Raw genomic sequence first — 21,741 nt, 5'->3', positions numbered from 1 at the left:
GATCTGCATTTTAGCTCAAACGGCCAGTTCCCAGCTGAAATGTCCTGTGAAAAGCTAGTCTTGGTGGCTTCTGGTCAAGTTGAACAGGGAAATATTCACTATCTCTAAATGAAAAAGGGAGATCTTCAAAAGTTTTTAATAAAGGTGCAAAAAATCTCTTAAGATGAAGTTTTGAACCAAGTCTCTTATGGCTTGCCATTAATTTTAAAGAAATAATGAGGAAATCTGTTATGAATGCAACACTAGAACGCAGCCCACAGTGTGCATGCAACACTTTTGAATGGTAAATAGGAATTTTGCCTGCAAGACTGGCCTCATTTCTATTTTAAACAAGGAGAAGAAGTAGCTGGTCTTAGGTCTGTGAGATGGGTTTTTAGATTTTGCCCCATCCTTTGTAACCACATCATTACAAATGGGCTGGGCTGAGGTGTTCTGGAAACGTGATGAAGATCTATTTATTACTGGTCCCTACCCCATTCTGCAGTCTCAGGAGACCTCTCTGTGTACACAGACCATGGGCTCAGGCTCCTTGGGCTACAGTTGATACATCATTCTGACTTTGAAAAGAATTTACATGGAAGTATTTCTTCATGTAAGCCAAAACATGTTTCAGACTATACATTGTACTTCTCTTGTTCACTCTTTCATCTTCTTTCCACAATGTCTAACTCCTTCACTCTGTTTCCTTTCCAGCTCTTTCAATGAAAAATTTTTGCTTACATTCATCCTCTGCTCTCTGTGGGACAAATCCCACACTACACTGTGTGACTCTTATTGCCTTCCTGTGCTCTCACCTTGGCCCTTTCGCCATCTGATGCCTTTGCTTCTAAATAGCAGAATTCCCCCCTCATGCCATAGATGCTCTCTTGTTCATTTTTAGTTTGTCTGAGCCATTTTCACAGAGGAGAGAAACTGAGTCCAAAGTTAAGGAGTGCCAACATATTGGAAAAAAAAAGAATAATCCCTTAAAGCAAAATTGCAGAAACAAACTAAAACATTGCCTTCAATTGAAATGCATGGGTTTTATTGGTATTATATAGCGCTGGTTCTGAGATAAATTTTATTGTTTACGTGACCTGTGTTTGAAAACTTTTCTATTTGGCTCCAAAGAAAACAAGTTTTTTTCATACGAATATATGTACATATGTGCTCTCCTGTGGACACCTGCTGAACCTGAGCTGTTTGCAAGGCATAGCTGACTCTGCTGTTATTTTGTCTAAATGCATACACATGATCTTCATGATGTCTGTAAAAATGCCTCACCCAAACCCTTTGTTTCCCAGAAGTAGTGTTGATCTGCAGTGATTAACACAAGGGGAATTTTATCCCAGAGTATCCTTTCTCCCAGCAGAACTTCTGACTTGTATGTAATCAGCTGCTTTTACACTGCTGGCCTGCCTGCAAATCTGATTTGCCCACGCTATACTAGCAAACAGGCACAATACTGTGGTAAATGCATGTTATTCAGCTGCATTTGGCTCACTTATAGCAGCACAGAGGCCCTCTCATGGATTCTCAGGCTAGAGCAAAACGTATGGAGCATTCCCAAACTCCACACTGCTGTCCTCAGGCATGAGGCTGGCCTCACCACCAGCTGGGACCCCACTGAAGTTGTCAGGTAAAGCACAGCCCAATGACTGCTGGATCCTATCTGTAACAAGAAGCAGGAGGACCTTGTTTATCCGGTTAGGCTGATGCCCACAATGTTACAGAAATACCGGTGTGTTTGCTCTAAGCAGGGCTTCAGAGATTTATTCTCTTTCCTGAGTTATAGTGTGTCTATGCTGGCTTATGCGAAGTTGTCCCGCCAGACAGACGCCAGCTCCAAACCTAAATCCATGTGATTGCGTTGTACGCTCAGGATGAACCCAGCTTAACAAATCAGTCTAGTTACTGATCTTTTTTTTGTTCATTTGCCATGAGTACCTTGAAATTTGGAAGAGAGGCTGGATGAGGAAGCGGATGCTCAGAGGGGCATAATGCGGTATCCTCATGCTTCAAACTCCAGCTCTCCTTTGTATTTTGTATTAGCTTGGAAAGGACAGAGGGAGAACTGTCCTTGCTCTGAATTTGTGCCTTGAGTCTACTTCTTTCTATTGTTCCTTCTCTCGTCCAGTAGGTAGGATCTTCACTGTATGATCTATAAAAATCTCATCAGCTTCGCTAAAAATGTGCCCTACAGTTTTAAGATTCTTCATGGCTAAAGGACAAGAGCTAAAAAGTATCTGTTCATGAAGAATTGCCTATGACAAGATTATGAGGGACACTGACGCATAACCTTTGTTCCTATGGAGTAAAATGAATGATACAATACACGTCAGTATTCACTTAAACATGGGCAAGACAACTCATTGAATGTCTGTTCTCTTTCAGATAAATCCCATATCATCATGGCCTGAGTGCTGTCAAAAGCCATTAAGAATTTTGCCCCAGGACCCATGAAGCCACTCTTCATGATTTCTTAACCCTTTAACATAATGAATATATTAAAGATATTAGACATGAGTTTATCTGTCTTCTAAGTCTAAAAAATTCTACTTTAAGCTTCTATCCACATTTGTTGTTCTACAGGTTTTTTTTTTTTAATATATTCTTTGTTTTAATCCATGTTTTAGTACATTCCTTTGGAAAACTAACGGTATTTGCATAGTAAACGTATTTGTTCATGAAGTAAATGTAACACTTTTGACTTGCCTTTCTGGACAATGTTTCTTCCCTAAGTTTTTTATTGCCTTTACGAGGATAAAACAATAATTTTCTCCTGTCAAGCCTTTGAATACATATATACATGAATCATGTGATTTTCCAGTTGAACTATGACTCCTTTGAAACAGAAGGGAACAGAGACTATACAACAGCTAGATTGTGCAAACTCAAAGTTAACTGGGCACATGTCCAATTATAAATCAAAGCCAAAACAGGGGAATTTTGAAGAGGAAAGAATGCATGGGTCAAAGTGAAAAAAAGTCTCAGTCATGAGAAAATATTTTCTCGTTAAACTAAAATAGTTTTGATATTAAATGATAATGAGGGCAAAACCCAGAAAAAATGAAAACTGGTTTAATCAAGCAAGAAAACTCAGAGTATTTTCCCTATTTCCTTCAGTGCCAATCAGTGAGATAAATATTGACTTTTCGGTAGACTGGGTCAAGGAGGGAGAATGAGAAGAAGGATGCTATTATTTGCTTTTCTCACTGATATTAAATTATTGATTTACCAACTACAGCAGCAGCACTGCAGAAGAGCTCAATGTCTGCACAGTGGAATACATAAAAAAAAAAGAAGTGAAGCTCTTTTGCTAAACCAGGAAATCAGTGAAATCATTTTAATCAGCGCTTCTCCTATTTTTTTTTTTTTTTTGACAGGCCACAATAAATACCAGAAAATTCTCTTTCTGCTAATGAGTTGAATTGTCCTGACCATGACCCAGATCAGCATCCTCAAGGAGCATTAAGTAAACTGAGGTTTCAAAGCTGATATGCATTCCTTTCTTGTCTTGCTACAGCCTCTTATTCTCTCTGTAACCACCCCGATAAGCATCAAACCACAATTTGACAGCATTAGATACAGTAACTGGCTGGCATACTCCGAAACCAGCACAGTCCTTTTGGCAAAACATTTTAGTACAAGCTGCCTGGAAGGTCTGTTTCCAAAGCTGAGCCACTTCCCTGCTGCAGCATGCCAGACACAGCACTTGGGGCAAAAAGCCCCTAGAATCTGATTTTGTATGTATAAGACAGTCAAAAGATGATCCATTTAAGCATCCCTGTGTATGTCCAGCTATTTGGTTTGGTTTGACAAGCAAACACAAGCTCAGATACTATAGCTCAGTGGGACTCTGAGGGCATTTCCTTAGCATATGGTGGTGGAACAAAAGCTAGGAAACAATACCACTGCTGTGCTCTGCTTTATTGTTGGGGAGCACCCCAGCTCCCTCAACTTCCGAAAACAGAAACAATCAAAATGTTTGCAGGTAAAATGCTACTGGCTTCTGACAATTGCTAGGTTTTGAAAAGGGGCCCTTTTCTCATGTGAAAATAGTTACACTTTAAGAGAAAAACTATCAATATGAAGTACTTTGTTTCTGAACAATAAGGAAAGAAGAAGCTGGGCAAAAAGAGCTAAAATGCCAGTCAAGTAGTGAAATGAGTAGCAAATCTGTTAGTTGGATTAAGTGCCTATGTAAAGACATATTAAGAATGCAGTCAAGGGGACTTAAAGCAGAAAGAAAAATGATTTTTTTCAACACTTTTCTCAGAGCTAATATAGATGGGTGCGTGAAAACCCCATCATAGTAAAATCCAAATGTGAGGCATCTAAACAGAACTTTTTAGCCAAAAATAGGAAGTTGTGCTTACCTTAAAATTGTGTGCTTTTTCATAGTTGAAGTGGTTGTCGTTTTGGGTTAAGGCTGCTCTTCTGACCAAGGAGGTGATCTGTGAATAGGCAAAGAGTTTCAGAGGTTGCCACAAAAGTGCCCCCTTGACTCCCACCTTCACCCCCAGGGCTACGGCCAGGAGCTCTTGGCGCTTCCTTGCTCGCTTTGACTTGTGAACAACAGCACAGTTTTTCTCATTTTCCAGCCACAGATCCTCCGAGAACATAGCACTGGGATCCCAAATCTTTTCCCTGTCTTCCTCGGCGCCGGGGAGCCTGACTGTAGTCAGTACAGCACAGTTTGTCCAACTGCTTCTGATGTTAGACAGCAGATTTGAAGCAGCTGCAGCCCATTCTGCTGAGACCTCTGGCATGTGACTTGAATGGGCTGTCTTGTGGGACGGAAGGAGCTTCTGCATCTGAATAAGTAACGGCCTGTGCCGTGCGATTTCTTAAGGCAGATGTGTGCCTTGAACAATAGCCCGAATTCATACACTGAGCAACTTTCCTCCCCACCTCCCCTCCCCGAGTGGTGGTCTCCAGCTAGGTGCTGCCAAAATACAGGCTGGGGGGGGGATGACAACGTTACAGCTTCACACCCAAAGGCATTTCCAGGGACAGATCACTTCAACTCTGCAGTGTGTTAAAAATGAAGAGACAAACAAAAAGCCCCAGGAAGCCCACAGAAATGAATCCAATGCTGCATCCAATTACACTCAGACTTATCAGCCAGCAGTCTGCATGCCAGCAGATTAAGCCCTTAAAACCATGATGACTGTTTAATCTTATAGGGCTAAAAAATCTTTTCTTTTCCCTTTACTTTTCATATCCTATACAAGGGGAAAAATCCAGCAGCACTCCAAGTATTAACAAACAGCACTTTTATGCCATGTTTTAAACTACAGCATTTTCTCAGTGTGCACTTGCCAGCAAGCAGCCAGCTCACTGTCAGGGAAAGTTGAAAGCCCAGCAGGTCAGGAAGCCCCTGAGCCCTGGGAGCGCCCAAGAGAAGGCAGCGGGGGAGCTTCACATGGATTGGAGAAGCCCATGTGCACAGCCCTGTTTGCAGAATGGGGTCTGCAAGGTAGCAAGAGCAGTTGTCCTTTGCTCTGGTTATGTGCTCTATAGATTTGGGGGTAGGGGTTAGGGGAGAAACTGATTTCTAATTAAAGCCCTGAGACAGGAGGAATCTGGACCCTGACCAGTCTGCACTACAGCTTTTGGTGTTACTCTGGTCACCTGATTTCACTTCTTTATGGGCAGATAGTTCCCCATCCCAGGACATAGAAGATGGGTGAGACTGAGCATCCCATGGGAAGCACATTCAGTGCCCCCACCCTGCCAGCTCCCCTCTCCTGCTCCCTTAGTGAGTATGCCCGTTCTCCACCCATAAGAGGAAGACAGGTGTTACCTCCTCAGCAGAGCACTCTGAAGTTTAATTCTCTACCGTGTGCCTAATGGTCGAGATGCTGCGACAGGGCAAAGTACGGGGTTACCAATGCTTCTGGGAAAACTGTGTCTTTGAAACAGAGACACTAAGGACCATATCAGCCTTTTAGAGTCTGCCCCGTTTCAACTTACCCAGAAAATACGTGAAATTAAAGTATGTAATTCACTTATGCTAACTTGCTGAGTTGAACTTGACTCTATTTTTTACCTCAGGCTGAAAAGTCAGAAGGTTCACCTAATTCACTTGCTCCACCATATAGACTGCCTGCTCTTAGTAAAAGCGATGTTTTCCTGATTTGAAAGCCCATGGGGACAGATGGTTGGCTGTCAGTAGCATCAGGCCATGCAATTTCATATAGTGCCCTACTTAGGGTTTTCAAGAAGTTGTGCAACCTGCAAAATCAGCTTCTAGGCTATAAAACGATGCACTTAGTTCTATGTATAGCGCACTATATTCGTTTCATTTCCAGGTAACTCACAGCAGCTCTTTTTATGTGCTCCCATCTCCAAAGCTTCTGCTCCCTGACAGGGAGGACTTTCTACACAGCACCACTGCTTTCCAAGCATTTGCTGCCCAGCCTTTCCACAGGGCTTGGCAGGGTTACCTGACCACTGTGACAACTGGTTGTGATGTTATGTATGAAGATTGCTCTGCCTGGATAAAATCCCTGCTGCTCTTCCCATATGTCCGCCCACTCGTGAGTCCTGATTTCTGCTAGCTCAGGAGCTTTCCAGCAGAAAAAGAAAGACTGTTGCTCCCCAACTCTCTCTCAGTGTATATCAAGAGATAAGGAGCACTGGCTTTAGGGATCTCTCTGACTCCAAAGGCTTCGATTTGGTCCACCACAAAGGATACTTTAGAGCAGCTTGAAGTTCTTACCACACTCCAATTTCTTTCCCCAGTACCATTTAAAATGTATTTATATTTGCCAGGAACAAAATCTCCAAACTAGCTCTGAGTTGTTAAGATATCTCTGCAGTTGTAGCATTTAAATCCTTGTATATACATAAGCTACTTTCTCTCTGACTTCCAGCATAACAGATTCAAAGTCAGAGAGAGGTTGGTTTCCTAATAATGCTCTAATATTTGCACTTATGCCACTAGACTGATTAAAATCCCATTATATAACCAACATATATTACGTAATGTGGCAGATTGGATACTCAAACTTCAGGCTTATGATGATACATTTTGGAATTTCTAAACTATTTTTGGAATATCAGTGTCATCCTGAGATCAGACGTTCAGTACTATACTTAATGGAAACTCTGAGTGTTCACTCAGAAGCATTAAACTTAATAGACTTGGACGAGGACAACTCAGCCAAACCAGTTCATATGACTAAGGCAGATCAGTATTTACTGTTTATCATATATGAAATTATCCCCTAGATTGCTTTTTCTGCCTTGCTTGGGCCCTGTTTAGATAGCTGTTTAATGGGATCCCTTGCAAACACAGGATGTGTACAGAAAGCCACAGTGAGTGCTTCCTCTTAAGAAGCTTAATCATACAACTGGAAGAGGGTAGATTGAGATTAGATATTAGGAAAAATTTCTTCCCTGTTTTGGATGGTGAGGCACTGGCACAGGTTGCCCAGAGAAGCTGTGGCTGCCCCATCCCTGGCAGCGTTCAAGGCCAGGTTGCACAGGTTTTGGAGCAACCTGCTCTAGTGGAAGGTGTCCCTGCCCGTGGTAGGGGGTTGGAACTGGATGAGCTTTAATGTCCCTTCCAACCCGAAACATTCTATGATTCTATACAAAGCCCTACCAGGTTTGGTGTCTAAACTGTTGCTGTAAAACTGAGATGAGCTGGACCACATATATAACCCCTTCCTTCTGTAAATATAATGTAAGCAGCAGCAATGACAAATTCTCCGCAGCAACCAGCTCCAATGTACTGATGCCATAGGCCAACCCTAGCGCTCTCCTTTATCCATCTTCTTTTTCTGAATACAAAATTTACTGCATGTGGTGTCAACTCACTTAAAGAGCATCTCTTGATCAAGTTAGCAAGTTAGCCTGCAGCTAAAGAGAAGAATACCAGTGGCTAAAAATATTATTGCTGGTTGTCACTGAATGTCTAAGCTAGTGAAGGCTGAAAGGCAAATATGGGTTGCCTACATTTTCAGACCAAAGGATTTCTGCATAACGTATGATTCTAATTTACTAGTCTCTGTAAAACACATGCACGGCGTAGCAAATTGGGCATTTACAGCAAAATAAATATCACTGAAACAGAATAATAAAAATAAAGTGGGGGGAGAAGGGCAACTCAGCTGTTGGCCACTTTCAGCATTCCTTCACAGAGTGAGCTGAACCACACCATTGTCTCTCCCCTCAAAGACTGGCGTCTTGTTTGCTAACAAAGGCCTCGGGGGTTGGAAAGAACAAATTGCAGTATGAAAAGCTTTTGGTTTTGTACATGTGGCATGATTTCTGTTGCAGTTGTGTGGGCAGCACCGAGAACTCATTGGAAGCAAGCCATGGGGGATCTTCGCGTGCTGCCCAGCTCCTCCATGCCAGTGTCACCATGGCAGGAAAAGATGCTGGAGAAGCAATGGCTCTTCTCCTGCAGCCACTGCTGTGCCTGCCCAGGGCTGGCAGGGAAGGAGTATTAAATGGCATGTCTTTGGCTCACTGCTCTACCTGCCAAAAGGCACAACTATTGCAGATGGGAGCAGCATGTGCATGTCTCCTTGGACAACATCACAAGCAAAAGGGAGTTTGCTCCATGATCACAGAATCATAGAATGGTTAGGGTTGGAAAGGACCTTTAGATCACCTAGTTCCAATCCCCCTGCCATGGGCAGGGACACCTCATGCTAAATCATATCACCCAAAGCCTTGTCCAACCTGGTCTTGAACACTGCCAGGGATGGAGCATTCACAACCTCCCTGGGCAACCCATTCCAGTGCCTCACCACCCTAACAGGAAAGAATTTCCTCCTTACATCCAATGTAAACTTCCCCTGTTTAAGTTTTAACCCCTCACCCCTTGTGAGGCATTCTGACAAATCAGTGACTGCTCACTAACTAAATACACATAACACTGCACATAGATACAGTCACAGGTCAAAGAGAGGCCTGTTTCCTTGCAGGCACGGCATACTCGGTAATCTGCCAGACAGATTATGCAAACACACCATGGAGATGACACATGATGCAGGAATCTCCCAGCTATCGGTATTTTCCTCGTTTTCTCCCACGAGCTCTTCCCACAATGTACTCAGGAGACAATGCCAAAGAAGAAGCTGTCTCTTAGGAAAACACAGAGCACAGAGGGGAAATGGTGGCGGAGGCTGGTCAGATAAAGGCCTTTGCCATACCACAGTGCCTCCAGCCTATGCCTCCCACTGCCAGTAAAAGGCTTCTGTGCTGCTGAAACAGTGGGAGGAAACAAACTCCAAGCAGAAAACGCAGTGTACATGAAGCAGAGCACAACACCCGCAGAGTGGCACTTGCCAACCTGACCTTGCAAAACCCACTTTCCTAAGAAACCCTTCCTCTGGCGGGAAGGCTCTTGACATCAATTAGGTGAACGGAGACTGCAGAGGTGAGCAGGGCCAGGAAGCTTTCGCCAGTCTTGCCCACCGAAAACCCAACAGTCTCTTGTTCCCAGCACAAAACTTCCTTTTAGGTGCGCTGGTGCTCAGTGAACTGTACACTGTCATTAAAAACAACGTAACAGCTGTTTTTTTTTAAATGGATTAAGACATAACTATGATTTTGACTTTTACTCCACTGAGTTTCAACTTTATTTTTTTTTAATAACCACCTCATACTCTGCAAATCATGACTCTGAGGAGCTACCAAAAACATGCATAAGTGCTTGCGGCAGCAGATTATCTACACTGAGCTCCTGTTCTGGAGAGCCATCACCACCAATCACACTTATCTTTTGAGGATAACCCATTTTTGAGCAACAGGAACTGCCCATTTAGGAGGACTCCTGCAGTAAATGCTCTGTAGCTAAAGTTATTAAATTTTAACCTTGACTTTTAACCTCTCCTATACCAATGTGATTGACTGTTTATTAGCTTCACAGTGACCAGCTCACATTTATACATACTTCTTTCTGATACAGTATTTGGTCCCCCCTCCTGATGATAAAAGACAGAATTTACCCACAGCAAATGGAAACATAATCTCCCTTAAACTTCAGATCCTCATTCTAAATTCTCCTCAAAAAGATTTTTCTGTATGCATCATCATTATTTTTCCCAAAACAATGTAGTGAACCAAAAGGTTAAATGCTGTAGAATCAGCAATGCACTGGTGAGACTATTATTAAAAATAGTAGTTGCTGTAAGCCTCTTATAGAGTATTAATATAATAAACTATTGTCTATTTTAGAACAACAACTGGAGGTTACATTGAGTGGTATGCAATGACACAGTCATCTCCAACTAAAAAATAACGGGTGGACTAAAACCTTTCGTGATGTCAGGCAACTGTATCATTTAATGTGCTGTATATTTCACATCCACCACTGTATTTAATATGCCTGAAATAGTATTTTGATTTCTTATTTTTATGAACTATTATAAATATGCATTGTCTTACAAATGCAATGTCAGTACCAAGGAAGAACTAGTCCAGAATTAAGGGAAGGATCTAGGTATAGTATGAACTAATTCAGCAATTCCCTCAAATAACCCTGTAGAGATTAACATGGTAGCAGCAGGTCTAGCCTATTGGTTGCCTTGACTTCCTTTCCTCCCACTCTCCCTTTTATCCTTCCCAATCCATCTCCATACTTGTCAAAGTTATTAATGACATTTTCCTGGCGAAGTTCATGATCCTCTCTTCTGTGCTTAATATTCATGACCCAAATGGCAGCAGAGGAATGAAAGAGCGAGTGCATGAATGCTAAGCAGGGTGGATGAGAGCAGAGCTGGACACCACTGCCATTGTGGCTGCCACAGCAGAAGAGAAACACCAGGTCCCCTGCGGTAGGGCTGGCAGGAAACACTTCATCTGCAAATAGGACTTTATCAGGGAAACTGCACCGAATTTACTTCTGAATTACTTCTTGTTCTCTGTGTGGATACAACAGGCAGTTGACTGCAATGCATGTGAATGAGTTCTGTTATCACACTTCTAAATGACAGTGTGCCTATAATAACATCTGGTCCATAGGCAAACAAAAATTCAAACAACTTTTATCCTGATATTTGTAAAAAAATCATCAGTGATCCCACTATTCTGTCAATGAAGTTGCTTTTGCTGGCAATAAAACAGAGTATTTTTCTAATGATATAGCCATTTAAGGATAGGATGGATGGATGGATGGATGGATGGATGGATGGATGGATGGATGGATGGATGGCAGATGTCTGATCTAAAACAGTAACCCAGACTCTCTTTATAACCAAAGGAGAAAAAACAGAAACCTCCAGACAGTGATTCATCCTTTTATATGACAGATCAAGTTTAAAATGGGTGAGCACGCATTGCCTCCTTGCAGCACTCTTATGGATCTTACAAAGAAATTAGATGACTCAAGTAGAAACAGATAGCTTACTTTAAGATATCAAAAATTAGCTAAGATTAATGTCCCTCCGAAGTTTTTTCTATTTCTAGTATATATTCAGTATAAATTAAATAAGGGATCATTTATTTCATCAGCTTCAAATACACCTATAAGTAATTAATAATTGTATTTTGCTTTGGTTATCAGTACTTCCCATACTTCAGACCTGGCTAAGACTCATGCTCTGGCAACATGGAATACCTGGTTTACCGTATAATTTGTTACACTGCATGTACTTCTATAGGTTTATCTGGGCTCATGGGATGAACTTGCACAAGAAGTAGAACTATAGTGAAATCAGTTTGTAATTAATACAGATTTCTGATGCTGACTATATAGGTAGCCAGTATTTCGACATTTCACCCACAGAGGAAATAGCCTAGCAACGTAATGAACTTAATAGGATATACAGTGGCCTTTCTGAATGAGGAGGGAAGTGACTCATGCTCTCTGCAATATATGGGACTATTGGGCAAGAGACAGAGATTTAAAAAAATATCCTAAACATCATAGTTTTTACCCAAACCCCAGTGGGTGCTGGCCCAGCACCATGTAAGCTATACATGTATATGATGTGTTCATCTTTTTATGTTTTTGCTATGAAGCTTCTGCTTTCTGAAGAAATAGCACTTTGTTTAGGAAAGCCAGCTTGCCATTGATCAAAACTGTCATTGCCCTGCAAGGAGACTGCAGAGCTTGAACTAGAGCCAAACCTGCTGAGCTACCAGAACGAACTGGAGCAGTTAATGTGCTTACTTCCTGGTCTGGGACGAGAGAGGAAGGCAAGAATGTCCCCAGTAAGAAAGGTGATGCCTCCAAGTGCTGTGCAGCACCCTTGAAAGGACGGGAATGGGGCTAGGAGTACCGTAAGTGCAGCAGTCCTGCCCTCGGGGCACTTTCAGCTGGCTCTGTGGTGTTGTCATTAACCATAACTGCTTGTGCACTGAAGGCGCTGGTTGGGTGCCATGCTCAATCACAGGGTTAAACTGAAGACCATGTTTTGTGAGAGTGCATTAGGTCTGTTTCGTGTCAGGACAGCAAATGAATGAGCTCGATAATAAAACCCAGTGCTATAGCCGGTGGGCATAAGGCCTGCATGTTTGACTGTATGCCTCATTACACACCTCAACACACACATGGAGCACTGTACACAAACACCTACATCCTCATATTCGGGATAATTCTCATTTCTCTGCCTCAACACCCTACAGGCAGGTACTACCCCAAAGCAATACAGTAACCAGCTATCTGCTCTGTACACAGTAAAACTTAACACAACAAATATAAATACATACATACAAAAAATAAACCACATAAATTTCTTTTTTTTTTCTCTTCTCACTTCAAGTTTTGATATCCTGCGCTGGTGGGAGTAAAATTCTGCCAGAGTGAGACCAATTCAACCCTGCAGCATATGCTCCAGGCTGAATCTTATGGACCATAGTCAGAGTTTCTGTTCGTACAGAGAAACAAAAACCCTCCCCTCCTCGGATTGTGACAAAACATGGAGAAAAACAGGCTTCAGGAAAGTTTCCCAGAAACCACAGACTCAGACAGCAATGGGATTTATGTTCAGAGCCAGTAACCACTCAGCAGAGCCAGCTGATCTCGGGGTTGGGGGGGGGCTTTAAAGCAACACCAAAAAAACTGCCAGAATGTAAAGTATGCTGTGGAAGTCTTGGGAACCAACAGCAGTGCCCTAAGTTTTGCTCCAGCTCAAGAGAGCTTAAAACAAGGGAATCTAATGTGAGTTAAAGAAGACATTTATGTAAGTGAGAGAGAACAAATAATTTTTGAACTGGCAATTCATGAACCAGTGATCATCTTGTCTAAAGTACAATGGAAATCTATACAATTGTTCCTGGACAGTAACTGCTCAGGAGCGGAGTTTCAATGGCGTGATGCTCTGTTCATTTAACACTCACAGGGATGTGGGAATAATAAGCAATTTGAAGGGAGGACAGTGCAATCGAGCATCAAGCATGCAAAGCATCAAGCAGCAAACAGGATTTTTTCCCAGTTTTGGCAGTTTCTGGGTGGTGTGAAAGAACTGTAAAGCTTTTCAAACTTATAAACAGTGTGACTGAGTTACACTGCTGCTCAGCAGGCAGGACACTTGGTAAAATGCACAATAAACGACCTAGAAGTGTAGGCATGTGTTTTCCATCATCAGTAATATTTCTGTCCCCTTTTACTGCAGCATCTTGTGACTTCTTCCTGTAAAAACACATAAACTAGGTAGACAATCAACAGTGAAAGGAATTATTCATGTCATTTAGGACACAAAGTAGGCAATTAGCAAACAAGAACAGAAGTTTTCAGTTTGAAAGAATACTTTTTAACTAGCCTGAGCCATTGTACTTTACAAAAAATACTGTACTTTATGTCTATGAACTTCTATTTTGGTATCCTTTATGAGCTGCATGGCAAAAAAAAAGAGAGAGGGCAATAGGGAACCATTTTCCATGTGCATAAGAGGAACTGTGGAATGCAAGGGATCACTGAGCCAGCCATGGCTGTCTTAACGGCTTGTCTGAGCTAAGCTGTATGTCCATGAATGCCTCTGCATCCCAGAATGTGCTCCCCTGAGATGGGTGCAGTGTTTACAGCTTACCCATTTATGAAGTATGTGCTTCTGTCCTATCAAGCTTTAAGGAATGTCACCCTGTCCATGAGAGACAGGGTCAAATCCCGGACCGTCATCCCAAAAGAAATATGACCCTTGTTACATCTCTGACTAATGGCTCCAAGTGCAGGAATCCATGCAAACAAAAGTGATGTGGTGTTAAAGAAAAGATAGGAGGGTGTGTACTCAGCTGTGATCATTACCTATTTCATTATATGTGTGAACTTTACCACATATTTCGTGTTTCCCCTTAGAAAGGTTTCTATCAGCTTCTGTTCTCCTTATGGACCCAGCACAGAAAAAGAATAGCTGGGACAGGACTAGTACCACTTGTTGAAAAGTAGAAAGCTACCTGGGGGAATGGGCAATTTCATCCTGTGGAGTATGTACCCTCCTCCAACTTACCATGCAGAAAAAGCAGCTCAGAGCTTAACCAACTTCTCCTGGATGTGGCTTCTGAGCTGCACTCAGCTTCCCTTTTCCCACAGAGGAGCTAGAGAACTACTGCGTGCTGCAGGCTGCACATGAAAAGCATGGTTCACTGCGCTTTCACAAGAGCGTGTTATAGGATATGCGCTTTGAACTTGTATAAAGCACCAGAATGAATCCAAGTTGTTTTATTTTCTCTTTGAAAGCACTGTTTTGTGTCATGTTTGCTTTGCCTGCTGCTTGATGCTGGTTTTGTTACTCCATTACTCCATGGGTAAGTAGCAGTGTGGCTAGCCTTGAAAACACACATGCATTCCCATGGCCAGTAGAGAGAAACTCGCACAAAGACTGACCCCACTTCTCTGCTAGTGAATGAACACATAAAGGCTGCATAATCCCTGTTTTATTTTTCTGTACAGGTGTCATTTGACCCTGATATCCTTATAACTCCCTATGACCTGCAGCCTGCTGCCCTCTGGTCTGAAACAGCGGCTTTTGTTCCTGCTGGCACACCATGCACAGCTGCTTCCATCATTGTTTGGAGGGGGACAGATGGCTGTTCTCAGCACAAAAAGGAGATTAAAAAAGAACTGAGCAAATGACATCACTATGCCCCCTGGGATTTAATTCACAGGGCCTATGGGGCTACCACCAGCATGAACTCAAACTGCAGTCGGCTCTGCCCACGGAAAGAAGAAAGTTTGTGTTTTGCAGAATGCAAGACATTGCTTTTGAGAATGTTGTTTCCACCACCCTAATATTTATATTCTTTAACAGCTCTCAAGCCAAGCTGAACAGACACTGCCCTATCAGCAGCAGCACATATAAAGTATTCTGAAAGCAAGACTGATACTTTATCCTACCTCTATCCAGGCCTGTAGTTCAACTGCAGTAACGTGATTTAACGCTTATTTATTTTGTTTCATTTGTGATGAGGAGTTAATAAGAAATGGTTGGGGAAACAGGAAGGACAAGGAGTTGCACCCACCCTGCCAAGACATTTTGCAGGTAAAACATTTCATGCATATCTCATGGCCCCACTTCAGTCAATGGAACTAAACAGCACAACGTTTGAGTTCTGGAAGTAGTTAGCTTTGTAGTCACTTTTCTGCCTTGAATTCACCGCCAGATCTACGAAACCACTCTCAGTTCTTCCCTTCTGGACAACAAAGGACAGCAACCACTGTGGTACTTCACAATGAATTCTCTGGGGAACTACAAATACCTTCAATGGAATGTGTATACAGTGATCTTGTCCAGCTAAAGTATTTTCTGCAGCTAGTGTTTATCTGAATTTATGTTTTATCTTGAGTATATTATATGATCACTGCTTGGGACAGAGAAATTTGGCCTCTGTGTATGCATGGTACTTGGCACCATCTGTACCAAAGTTTTTCTGCAGAGCAGAGAATTTTGTTTTTCAACATGTCTCACTGAAGACACTCATCAAAGTGGCCATATAGCTGCTATCATCCTCTTTATATTACTTACAGTACAGGAATGGTGCAGGAATGTGGCAGGAATGGTGCCATGTGAAGATAAAACCATTCCACAAAGAATAAAAATCTCCTTCAAAGTGGCTTTGGTTGTGTGGAGTTTTGTTTTGTTTTGATTTGTTTGTTTGTTTTCCTTTAAGGAAAAAAAGGAAGCAATTTCTTCTTTCCTTGAGTGACTGGGAAGAGCAGAGATGTACTCCTCCACCCAGCCCAGGCTGGGGCTGGGACCTGCTACCCTACAGCATCACACCGCATCTCCTGCCCCAGCCCCCATGGCTGAACCAGGCTCAGATTAAGGATGGTTTTACTCCTAAACGCAGATCAGCATCCGTGGGAGATGTCACTGTCTGTGGTTTAGCCCAAAGAACCAAGATGAGCCTCCTTCTTCCTGCACGTAACCACACAGTAAGGTTCAGATTATCCCCTTGGGCACAGCCGTAGGAACCAGCTCTCTCTGAGAGACTGCTGGAGCAAATCCATGGGTTTGCACAGCTGTGGACATCGGATAGGAGCACAGAAAACCATGATGCTGATGAGACAAGAGAAGTAACAGCTCCAGTCAAATGTGCTGAGTTTTACTGTCTCAGCAATGCTGACGGCAGCATCAGCATACACTAGAAGGGCTCGAACCAAAAATACACTGCACGTCTTCCACTAATTCATACCTGAAAGCATTCAGCACACCATAGAGTTAGACCAGAGGTTATGATAAAAAAAGAGGGATGACTCTTGCTTTATAAAGTATCATTTTTTACTTTGCTAATCTGAAGAGTAGAACAGCCGATCAATCAGTCAGTACACTTGAACTTGGAGGGGTATTTTTCAAGGAAACCCTTTTTGTTACAGAATACGTGACTCATCAGACCAGGAACTTTACACAGGGAAGTTCTAACCAAGACCCAATTTCCATTTTTTTTTCAAACTGTGGAAACATTTAAGTTTGGAAAATTTTATAAAGCAGTTTTCTGTTTGCAGCTTGAAACATTTTGTTAAAAACAGTTAATAAAACATTAAAAACGCTTGGAACAGTTTCAGTCAATGTTGTTTAAATATTTTTCTGCCTTTAATCCTGCTTCCTCAGTGCTCAGGCATGAGAACTTGAGTGTTTTATCACAACACAGAACCAAGTAAGAACAAAAGTGTAGAAATTGCCCATTACTCTTATAACCCTCCACTACAGTCCTTTCACAAAATGTTAGTTTCAAAGGTGATCCTCTACCCGAGCAAAGTTCTATTCCCCTGCATCAGCTCAATACAGAGACACAGGGACTTTTCATTCATTTTTTTTTCTGTTAATCTGTTGTTCTTCAGGGCTCTTTTAGTCTGCAGTGAGAGCCTCAGTCCCACTGAGAACACCTTTTCTGCTACTAAAACAAAAGGCATGTCTCTAATACTTCATTAATTCCAAGCAGAGAAGTGTTTTGGTTGATGAAAGCAGTAACAAAAGGTTCATGTCTGAGCAGGCTGACCTGAATCACAGCCGTCTTCTGCTTTCAATGTTGCTCTCTTGCAACTCCAACTGAAAGACAGCCTTAATCTAGCCAGCCCAGGAAGAAGGAACCACACTGCAGCCATGCCCTTGCAAAGGCCTGTTGACAAGAAGCACCCGTGAAGGATGCCTTAGAAAGATCCTCAGCTGTTTGTAAAGTATCACACTTCAGCCCCAGTGGAGGGGACAGACACACTTAATATAGAAGGCATTAACGAAGGATTTATTCAGTCAGGAGTAGACAATGCAGCATTTTAAGCCTCGTGTTTACACAAACTAGTCAAAGACTTGCCAAAGCACAAGACAACAAATAAATCACATTAAACTGCAGTGAAAGAAACCTATAGCTCCACACATGTCTTTTTGGTGGCACATTTTCACACCGCATTAATTGCCTCCATTTACATCAAGCTCATTTCCAAATTAAACAAAACTTTCTTTTTTTTTCTTTCTCTTTTTTTATCGCAACGTTAAAAATAACAGCTTGTCGGCTCTACATTTTGAAAAACAGGCTGAGCACTGACTTGCCCATTCAGACAAAGTAAGTTAATTTATCACTTAAATGCATTTTCACTTCATTTTAAAACCATCTATTTTCTCTTAGAAGTTTAACAAGTTGGTTTACTATTGCTCTAATACAGGGAGATTTCATTAAATGTCCTGCCATCTTCTATCAGCATCATCATGATTACATGCTGCCCTTGTTTAATTTTAATTTATAGCAATTTTTTGCAACTTGCCAACATGCATTCTTAGTAATTTAACAGAAGTACAAGATAGGCATGGAACGCAAGCCAGTCGCTTTCATTTTGCCTCTGCTACGCATTTCCTTCGCACCCCAGTTTCACAGCTTTCAGTGCTGCATGGCACGTGCAAGGCATCAGACCTGGAGACTTTCCTGATGTATAGGATGAGGGGTTTTTTGCTTTCTTACTCACCTTCTTCATTAACTTCAGCAGTGGCAAAATGTTACAAAGAGAAAGGTTATTTCCACAGGCAAGAGTTCACAAATCACTTCAAGCTTTACAGGCCAAACCTCAACATCCTAAATTTGTTTGCAAGTTAACAGGCAAAACATGCCTTACAAGACATGCACCACTTGCTCCGCAATGCTCAAACCACTGAAGAGGTTGTTGCTCTAGCACCAGTTCCTAGCTTGGTTTTTAGGAACAAGCAGCTTGTAGCAGCAATGGGACAGCCTGTGGTGCCAAGGAATGCTTCTAAAGGAAACCACTGCGATCCACAGGTAGATGCAGGTTAAAAAAATAAAATATCCTTACTAGATACTACTGCTTATAAATGCCAAAGAGCAGTGGAGGGTATAGTATAATACCCCCAGCTGCAGGCTCTAGTAACACTTGCCAAGCAGACACCAGCACTTGAAGGAACAGCGGTAATCACCCATAGGTTTACAGGTTGCTTCATCACATCACCTAGATTAGCTTCCAAGTCTAGAGCTTGACTTTGCCACTGACTGCCACACTGCTGCCTCTATCCACATGATGCACTGGATGTTGGTGAGATGAAGCCCTGCACCTCTCTATCGCCTCAGCGGCATGGACTCTGTGGGGCAGAGGCAAGGAGGAGCATCTGTCCCAGGGAGCCCCTGCTACAAAAAACCAACCCCTGGAAATGAACAAGTGGTTGCTCTCAGCTAACAACAAAGCCACTAAAAAGCAATTATAGCTTTTTCCTCAGGTGTTTCCCCTGACAGTCCAATCAATGATGGTCTCAACAGTATGAAAAACATACCTGTTTACTCATAAGGGGAAGAGTTAAGAACCATCTGGGTTCCAGCTCTCTACCCCTAGCCAGCAAGGGTTAGGTACCAGGTTTTGCCATACTGTGTGCAAAGGGAAGGGATGAGGGGGAGGCATGACTTCTCAAAAACTATAGCAGTGCTAAGCACCAAATGAGATCAGAAGGGATAAGGAAATCACTCAGGGACAAGGAGATTAGCTCCATGGTTTCACACGGGCCAGTGTCATGGGAAGTTTAGGCTACAGGGGAGGAAGAACAGTGGGGATTCTGGCAGATCAGAAAAACACCAGCTAGGGATTCAGGAAGTTATCCTGAGCAGCCAGAGCAATATGACCGAAACACTCCTCCTACAAAAGCAGTGCATCAAAGACAACTTACAACTGCAGTACTTTCATTTCTTGTTTCTGAATGATAAAAAGTTCCACTTGAAAGGAAGAAAAATTCAGTGAATTTTCTGCCGAGACTCTTTCGTAGTTCAGCACTAGCTCTAAACAGGATCTCTGTCATTTCATAACGACAGCCTTTCATCCTGTGTATTTTTCACCTTCTGCTTCTTGCCCTTTTGTAATTGCCTGTCTGACATTAGAAGCAGGCCGTCCATCCTCCTGAACACTTTTAGGCCACTATGTTTAATGCACTTTTACATACTACCAATATTCTTGTCATTTTCTGCTCATATTCAGCTGAGATGGTCCCATAACCACATGAAACATCAAATGAGAAAAACACTTACTGAGCTAATTCCATTGGTAAAGTTTCATTTTTATGCTCTAAGATGAACTAGAGAAACTATTTTCTTTTTATTTTTTAGAAAAAATGAAACATCCTCTATGGTTAACTATACAGTAATTCATGCAGTGAATTGAATAATCAGACAATCTAGCTTTACAGAAGTACTTTAATGTATGCCTTAGCAATTTGGCAGTGATTTATATTTACAGAAGCCCTTTAGGATTCAAGGACTTTTTAAATGGCAGGGTCACAGAGTACGAAGAAATTTCTTTGGTTTATTTGGTAAATGTGTACAGTCTCGCTATTTATTGTTCAGAAGAAATTGTCATCATATTTATCATCAGTAAATCTTCTAAAGTCTGCAAAGTATCAGCTAATTTATGAAACTCATTACTGTTTTAAATCATCCCTATGTGCTGAACAACCCATAATGGAGAGCATTGATTTTGACACCTAATTTCCTTGTGTTCATACTTGGGCAAGACTCCAATTGACGGAACAGACTATTTTTCAGCAGTGTTTATTGTTTGCATTGCAATAGTGCACAGGAGCTTGAGCCTTTGACCAGGCCAAGGCAACAGCGATGCTGTACAAACACGGAGTAAGAGACTGTTCCCTGCCCTGAAGAGCTTACAGTCTAGAAGGCTGCCCCACCTGTGTAACAAAGGCTTTTTTTTTTCACACAAGAAAAAATATGAAATGAAACATAACCACAACAGACAAAGACATTCATGTTTAAGCCTGTGAAAAAGAATTTGCAAATACTGGAGCAAGGACCCAACAGCAAATTACCAGTGTGTTTTAAAAGTGCACTATATATTACACCCCAGGTAAAGATCCTGTCTCTCCTTTGCTTAAGTGCTGAATTAGTGATTAACATCCAAATGAAGAGGAGGAGGGAAGTAGAAACCCTATTTTAATTCACAGCTTTTTCTCCTTGCTGTCCCAGAATAACCAGATCCCTTATTTCTTTGGGGAATAAATCTGCACAAGTTCAGGAGAGAAATGTGTACAACAAAGGCCAGTCAATTTATTGAACTTTTATAAAAGTCTTGAGCTCTCCTTGAAAATTATAATGGGATGCAGATTGTTTTACAACCCGATACTCCAATTTGGAATTCTAACAAACCCCAATCTGCCCGAGAACCAGCCCTTGCTATTGCAAAAGTCTGCTGTCAACAACACATACACAACTAAAATATTTTTAGAACATCTACTGGAAAATCACAAGTATCTCAGTTCTGAATGAGCCTCTCTTAGACTTTCCATTAAAATAAATCTTTAAAATAACTTCCTAAGTATATAAATAGACCCCAAACTAAAACATATCAGAGCCAAGAAATACCAAAGCTAAGAATTATCTGAAGAATTCCAGTACTGCCCTTCTGGGTACAACACGAATCTACCAACTTACAGACAACATATTTTGTCTAATTTTGTGTATATATATATATACATACACATATATATGTATTTATAGCATCTGTAATTCCATGGACATAATAGGAAAGTGGCAAGTATTAAGATAAAGGTGATAGTTTATCAGAGTGTGTGCGGATTAGACTTGGCTGAAAAGCAAGGTGGTTTCTTCTGTGTAAAATCTCTCATCTTTGTTTTCCAAAATGTTAAACCCCAGGGGAAATGGTGCGCTTCTGGTGGAAGGAGTTCTATGGCAAAATTTACACAGTTTCAGGTCTGCCGTGTCTGGGGAAGAACTGCCAGCCAGACTGTGGTTTGGGTTCTCAGCTTAACGGCTGACTAAGGCCCAGGGATCATTAACTTCCAACATAATTAGCCAATCTATCAGGCAGATTACACCAAGGCTGAGGACACCTAAAGAAATCCAAGC

At 41.8% G+C, this 21,741-nt stretch overlaps 1 protein-coding gene across 3 annotated transcripts in view; it reads right to left on the bottom strand.

The window, feature by feature from the left end:
- CHN2 (chimerin 2) overlaps positions 1-21,741 on the bottom strand; it is a 166,746-nt gene that overhangs the window by 20,111 nt on the left and 124,894 nt on the right. For all 3 annotated transcript variants that reach the window (XM_062602104.1, XM_062602103.1, XM_062602105.1), the window contains exon 7: positions 4,359-4,436. In XM_062602104.1, the coding sequence (XP_062458088.1) occupies positions 4,359-4,436 (78 nt within the window). The remainder of the gene's footprint in view (positions 1-4,358; positions 4,437-21,741) is intronic.

The sequence above is a fragment of the Pezoporus occidentalis genome, unplaced genomic scaffold (assembly GCF_034315485.1).
Source record: "Pezoporus occidentalis ecotype Australia unplaced genomic scaffold, CSIRO_AGI_Poc_V1 ctg75, whole genome shotgun sequence".
Lineage (NCBI taxonomy): Eukaryota > Metazoa > Chordata > Aves > Psittaciformes > Psittacidae > Pezoporus > Pezoporus occidentalis.
This window is presented reverse-complemented; position numbering and strand designations above follow the sequence as displayed.